The sequence below is a fragment of the Dendroctonus ponderosae genome, unplaced genomic scaffold (genome assembly GCF_020466585.1).
Source record: "Dendroctonus ponderosae isolate FM_Combo_2020 unplaced genomic scaffold, Dpon_F_20191213v2 Dpon_F_20191213_10, whole genome shotgun sequence".
Lineage (NCBI taxonomy): Eukaryota > Metazoa > Arthropoda > Insecta > Coleoptera > Curculionidae > Dendroctonus > Dendroctonus ponderosae.
In genome coordinates, this window is record NW_026017111.1 from 7,320,156 (window position 1) to 7,327,270 (window position 7,115).

A 7,115-nucleotide genomic window follows, 5' to 3' on the forward strand; every position below is an offset into this window, starting at 1 on the left:
TTCGTAGCTCAAAGTTCGAAAGTCGGCCACACGATGCGACGAACCGTCCAGCCTCCAACGTTGGAAGGTGTTCGTAGCATCGTGTGGCGCCGGCATTACTGACGAGTCCAATAGGTAGGCCCGGGACGAAACGCATGGTGCTTCAAAGCGCGCCATAGTTTAAATTAAAATGTGTTAGGTGTTTCTTAATGCAAATTGAGGTTAAGTTAAGGTTTCAAACCGTGTGCTTACCTGCAACCAAGTGTTTGAATTCGGAAGTATTTACACATACACGACCCAGTGTTCTTAGACCCACTCTAGCAACAAACAAATATGTTGTTTCAAATAGTTACGTTAAAGCAGTCCCTCCAACACTACACACTACAAGTATCTCAAGAGTTAACAATCAATGGCCGATCTCCTTTGGGTGCTTCTGTCGTTCGAGTCCCTCCGAATTTGTAGTTTTTTTTTAATTCTTATTTTAAAGAACACTTTAAATTCAGCACTTAGTAAAAATGTTCCTGGATGGTCCATAAACTAAGCCAAAAAACACTCACAAACTTTGAAGAAAATCGCCATTTTCAGGCTAAATTTCGAGCGGTGTTTCCATTGGATACCTATCATACCATGGAAATACGGTGATATGACATGATATGCAAAGGAAATATAAATAATTCAGCATCTGACTGCTGACCTCAATCATTGGCGACTTCAGAAAGCTGCTCAAACTTTTGCGAAAAACAGAATTATTATGCATCTTAGCGACAATTTTGCATTTGAAGTTATGAATTGCTCATACCTAAAACACGATTTAGCAGCAAATAGCACCGGACAATCTTATTTTCGTGCATACATAAGTGGTTTTGGAAAGCCAAATTTCAAAAGTTTGTAAATGTTTTTTGCCTTAATTTACGATCTACTCAGGAAAAGTTTCACTGACAGTGCTTGATTTGAAGTGTGCTTTAATATAAGAATAGACAAAACTACAAATACGGAGAGACTCGAACGACAGAAGCACCGAACTTTGTTTTATTTTTAAAAGCTATAAAGTTCCAGGATGATTGCTTTTCCCTAATTACCAGCTGACCATAGATCCACAGATCACAGGTTAATCCCGTGTCCCATGCATCCGTTCGTACGATGATACGAAAGTGTTTCTATTGGTTGGAGATCTGTCATCTGTGATCGTCATCATCTGTCAACACTTTCGTATCATCGTACAAACGGATGCATGAGACACGGGCTTTATAGATTGGAAGCTGTCTTATAAAGCCTAGTTCTCGCAGAATTTTCGGAAAAAAATTCCGACTAATCGGACGACTTGACAGATGTCAGAAAAAGTTGAAATTATTCCTACTTTTTCCGATTATTCGGAAATTCGGAGGGATTTTATGGGTTATGTTAATTCAATTTAATTGAATAACCTTTTGTCCTTTTACTTGATGTTCAGTTTTCAAGAATGGATGCAGAATATTATAATTACTGTTTATCATTTCGATTGAGAGTATGAGTGTGTGTGGCCGTTTATACGCACTTAAAACAGTTGTGTGAAAATAAATCCGGTAAATTCAACAGAAAAAGAAAATAATGAAAAAACGATGGATATGGATTTGTTAGAGAGATTTTCCAACGAAGACCGGAACAAGGAGCGTTTGATAATTTGATTCAAGAAATGCATCTTCAAGATCGAGAAAAACATTTCAATTACATGAGAATGTCGAAAAAATTATTTGATAATTTATTGTCAAAAGTTGAACCTCATATTACTAAAAACTGTAAAAGTTTAGGTTAAAATCGCTGTCATTGTCACCAACACGATGAGTCAAAATTATTGCTTTTTCTCAGCAAGAAATAATCGCAGATGAGAATTATTTAATTTCAACTTTTTCCGACACCTGTCAAATTGTCCGAAAATTCGGTATTATTTTCGGAAAATTCGCTTATGAGAACTAGGCCTTATATGGCACCTTCCGATCTATTACCTGTTATCTGTAGAATCATGATACATTGAATACAAGGTAGGATATTGCGTCGATTTGAGTGACGTCGTGTGGAACTCTCTGCGTGTTGTGAGATTTATCTGTCTGCTAAGTGTGATTAATAGAATTTAAATTTTAAGACAGATAATATTATATATTTTTATTATCATAGGACACGGGCTTTAAGCCTTGATGCCTGGAAAATTGTTAGTTATTGTGCAATGACGCGGAGCATTACGGAAGGCATGTTCCAATCCCTGTTCCTCTAGGTCTGGAACCTTAGCACCTTTAGATCGTCCATCATCTGCGTCAATTCCATCAGCTACTCGTCCATTGTCTCCATCCCTTTGCTGGTGTAAGTTCTTACAGCTTCTGCTATGTTACTGTAGCATTTTAGCAAATTCGCTGTTGGTGTACATTTTAGGAAAGGAACTCCAAAATAAGTCGCAGTTTGAGACATGCTTGTTATTATTGACAAAGGCTATCTACAACTGCAACTAAGTGTCAACGACAAAAAACATCATTGCCGCTTTGATTTTTCATCAAAAAATTGTAGAAGAATACTTTTTTAATATGAACATTTTTCGTAACTTGAAGGAGGTAAATACGCATCCTAGTTTTTCTTTTCGACTGCTTAAGTACTTGAATAAACTACCAATCAAACATAGGACCTTTTGAAAATAATACTTAACAACAAGGTTCAAATTTGATTTTCAACTATCAATATCTTTTCGAGAAAAAGCCAAGACTCCAATTTTCAATTACCTTGTTCAAATTGACGATTCAAATGAAAAGAATAAATTTGACGATCATAGGAGTCTATGTTCCAAATGACGATGCTACAGCTCAGACGAAAGATACCTTTGAAGAAGAACTAAGAAACATCATCGACCAGATACCGAAACATCATGAAATCATAATAGCTGGAGACCTAAACGGAAGAATGGGAAAGCAACACAATAGTAAAGTGGTAGGAATATATGTAGAAGAAACAATAACGGGACATCAATAACCAGTATGAAATATAATCTCGAAAGCCCAGAACACGATAGTACAAAATACCTGTTCTGCAAGAGATTGGAGGAGAAATTAACTCAAACCAATAAAGCAACTGAAGAATACCAACACATTAAGGCCTGTATAACGAAGGAAGCCCAAGAATCTCTTGGAATGCAGAATACGAAAAGTAAACCATACTGGTGGGACGAGGCTATAGAGAAACAAATTAAGGAGAAAAACAAATGTATGACGAAAAATTCCTACAGACGGAGGATGCACCAACAATAGAAGAAAATAAGCAAGCAAACAAAAGAGTAAAAGCCGAAGTATTAAAGAAGAAGAACCACTTTTGGATTAAAAGATGCGACTACATAGACCAGCAGATAGGAGGCACACAAAGTTCGGAGGCCTGGAAAACCATAAAAGCACTGAGAACATGCAACAACCAGGCAACTAGTCTGTTTGGCTTAACAAACTCACAGTGGACAAAACATTTTAAACACCTATTGGAAGAACAGCAACCGCAATACATCAGAGAAGATCAAGAAGCGCTCAATGCGAACCGCATACACCTCAAAATAGCATTAATGCACCATGGCGGGGGTCACAGTGGTGTGGTGGTGCACACATCGGCTTGCCAGTATGTGAGTATGCGTGAGGGGTCGCCTCCGTTCTCGGAGAGAGTATGGCACAAGAAGGAGGACCTGACGGAATACATCCCGAATTTATAAGACACGGACCATCTAAACGAACACAAAAGCAAAAGAACTCTGTATGAAGATGCCTAAAAGGAGACTTAGCAGCGTGCAGATAGACGATCGATAACCTCTTCACATTGAAACTGACCGTTAAAAAACGTACTCAACGTGACCGAGAAACACATATCGCTCTAATAGATTCAGATAAAGCTTATGACAGTGTCCCCACATCACGACTATAGATGGAAATGCAAAACCTGGAAATAAACCAATCTCTAATCAAAGCCACACAACCACTAGTGGGAGAGGAGACACTCCGGTTCTGCCACGAGGTCACTGCCTTTTTTTTCAAATGACCAGGTAGTGGATGACGAACAAGATCTGAGCTGCATGGCAAGAAGAAGTGTGAATACTTAGCAGCAGGCCTTGGTAAGGATCTCGAACTGCAAAACGGTGTGATTAAAGGAGTGCAATTCCTGGAGGAAATATGGGATCTAAGCAAGGCAAATATATTAAAGTGTTGGCCACAGAAGTGGATTATTTAAGAAGAAGTTATGGGAAATTCAGAACAGGCAAAACCAGAAATTAAATTACCAGGCAGCTTATCGGCATAGAAAAGGACATTATGGATGAGGCGAAAAAAAACAGTTAGTACGCTTCGGACATGCAGAACAAATGGAACAATGAACGCCGCCGAAAAAAGGAAGAAGAACCAAGAAGGAGCTGGAGGAATATCGTGGATGATGCAATGATATCAAGGAACTTGAACGAAAAGCTGCGCAATGAAAGAAAAACATGGAGACTGGGGACCGAGAGACGACAGCCGAGGAAATCACAGGAAAATAGTTAAGGAGCCTTTCCAAAAGTGCAAATTGCGGGAAAGGACTATGTACTTCTAAAACTGTTAGATATACATATGTATTGACATACGGTTTTGAAAAAATATATTTTAGACATGGGAGTTTCTATTTAAAAGTGCCCAATTTGGCCCACCCTGTACATTAATAATAATATAGACCTCTACTTACCCAAAAATGAGAATCCCTAGAAATCGAATGGTGGAACCTGAATGACCCTGTACTCCTGTGTCCCAACTGTCCCGTGACATCCTCCTAGAGTCCCAATTTTGGTGAAACCCAACAGTATCAACCAACGTATTGTAGTCTAACAAAAAACGCAATTACGATGCACAATGGAAGTTCAAACCATCCATCTCTGTACACCTAATTTCTGAACTCGCCTCCTTACAAACACCGACCACACCTAAATCCAGGTTGAAAATGGCATTTCCTTTGCTTTGAACGGGTGTCAGAGAGCCGCCATGTCCAGTTCTGAGGCCCAAACGGATGCGCTGTGGGCAGTGGCTTATCAAGCGGACGCCACATGGTCCAACGATCTGAGTGCTTATCAGAAGGCCAATATGGTACTTCTTTCTATTGTGTCCTCATCCCTCACAGCCTCTTCTTCCCCTTGCCTTTGCAGAGTCTGTATCTCAGAGCTCGCCACGTGCATGCCATCAGCTCCAAGTGGTCACAATTAAGTCCGCGCACAGTCAGGGACAGTATTCCCCAGAGCAAATTGGCTCAATATGCCAACTATGAGTACAATGAGGCGCGCGAACTGTCCTACTCCCCAATGGTGATGAGTTTTGAGAGGCTGTGTGATACATTCGATCCAGACGAGGTCAAGGAGCCCTGGATGTTGGAGGATGTGGACGATCTGTTGTTTGCGTTTCTGAGCATGGGTGAGCGTTTGAGAAGCAACAAGTGCTCAGCAATTCAGGGTCGATTTCAGGAGGTGAAGACTATGAAGGTTGCAGTGAACATGACGACGTTTTCCCTTGCCGCAAGGCCTTTTGTGAGAAGTCGTTCGAGTCGCCTTTTCTGGATGCCCGCTCCTTCGACCAAATGGCCCTGAAGCTGAAAATAGGTAGTTTGACTTCAACCCAGTCTAGATCCCACTCCTCACTCTCATTTCGCAGTCTCTAGGGACATAAAAAAGCTGTGGGATAGCGAACACTTTCCCTACTACGGCTGGCATCCAGAGCTGAAGACCAAGCATTTGATCCTGTTCAAGTCGGCAACTTCTCAGATTTTCGCCGCCCTCAATGAGAACGTGGACGAGAGCCAGTGGCTGAATGTCTTGACCAATTCAGAGGGCAATTTGTGCCAGATAAAAGTCAAGAAGCTCATCTGAGCTGCCGGGCAGCCTTTAGAATGATTAGCGTTTGTTCCAGGCACTGACCAAGGCCCTCAAGGACCAAAACACCTGGATCTTCAAAAACCAGTCGACTAGGTCTTGGCTGGAAGCTTCCAGCAGTTCTATAGAACTGTCCACGCATCGCAGGCTTTACTCGGCTGTCCTGCAGGGCTCATCCCCACCTGCAGAGAGTATAGGCTTCCAAGCCAAGCCTCCCACTGTTCAGAGGAGTGAAACTGGCACGGAAACCACTGCTGAGAGTCGGCAGGCTTTTCACTGTTCGTCCAATTACTGCCAATCGTCTACACCTTCCAGTTCAACTTTCTCCTGCACGCCCCCCATCTACTCCAGCTACCAGTTTCTAAACCCCCGATTGTTTTCCAACCACTTGCTGAATTTTAGACAGGCCAGCTGTTTGCCTCTTGTTCTGCCAAACTGCCTCTTCAGCTATCAGAGAGGGGTGTTCCCCAGTTACCGCCCCATGGTGCTTCCTTCGACGGCTTTCTTCAACATTCAACATCCTTCGGTTAAAATCAGTCAACATCCCACAGTTAATCTGTTGGCTGCCCGGCTTCCAGCTTCCAGCCCTGTCTTGCAATCGCGGATTACCCACTCTCTTAGTGAAACTCAGTGCAGACCTGCCAGGTCCAGTCAAGGGGAGGCAACCAATGAGGCTGTGGATCAAAGTATCTTGCTGGATGATCCGGAGCCGTTTGTTCCAGTTACTGGCGTGTCTTCGGACGAATTGGAACAGCAAGCACTGGAACAGTACGCCGCATCCAACACCAATGTGTTTCAAGAGCTGGAACGGCAGGCTGCTGAACAGTACGACACGTCGGAAAACTGGAACAGCCCCCCGAAATACCGTGAGCTAAAAATATTGTTTCGGGGGGTCGCTTAGTAGTGTTAGATTTATATTGAGGCGGCTAGTCTGAGGGATTCGTTTGCCTACTAATTTCCTCCTGTTTTCCAATGTCCAGTTTTGTTCAAATATAAGGGTTTTGACTGTATTTTAGTTCTTATTTCTCTTTAATCTTTATTTTACAATTGATTGTTAAGCCAAATCGTCTGCATTAGATCTTTCACATGTTTAGACAATCCTCTAACCGATAAAGTTCAAGAATTAGGAGCCTTTGGCCGGTATGCATGTGGTAATTTTTCTTTGTTTTGCCTTATTCTGCTTATTTATGGTCAACTAATAGTTCTGCGATTTTTTTTTGTATTTTATGCTACTTAAAAAGAAGTTAAAAGCAACCTAAAT

General features: G+C 41.5%; 1 protein-coding gene across 1 annotated transcript; it reads left to right on the forward strand.

Moving 5' to 3' along the window:
• Nucleotides 1-4,717: 4,717 nt before the first annotated feature.
• LOC125502812 lies at nucleotides 4,718-6,864 on the forward strand. Its single transcript, XM_048662143.1, has 5 exons — nucleotides 4,718-5,078; nucleotides 5,138-5,399; nucleotides 5,450-5,584; nucleotides 5,637-5,833; nucleotides 5,892-6,864. Exons 1-5 carry the CDS (start codon nucleotides 4,977-4,979, stop codon nucleotides 6,753-6,755), a joined length of 1,560 nt encoding a protein of 519 aa, XP_048518100.1. The 5' UTR covers nucleotides 4,718-4,976; the 3' UTR covers nucleotides 6,756-6,864.
• Nucleotides 6,865-7,115: the final 251 nt, after the last annotated feature.

What these genes read in the sequence shown, in the direction of transcription:
- LOC125502812 (XM_048662143.1), top strand. Translation starts at nt 4,977, where the DNA reads ATGTCCAGTTCTGAGGCCCAAACGGATGCGCTGTGGGCAGTGGCTTAT. An exon ending in GGCCCTGAAGCTGAAAATAG is followed by an intron (nt 5,585 to 5,636) that starts GTAGTTTGACTT and finishes CTCATTTCGCAG; the next exon opens with TCTCTAGGGACATAAAAAAG. An exon ending in GCAATTTGTGCCAGATAAAA is followed by an intron (nt 5,834 to 5,891) that starts GTCAAGAAGCTC and finishes CGTTTGTTCCAG; the next exon opens with GCACTGACCAAGGCCCTCAA.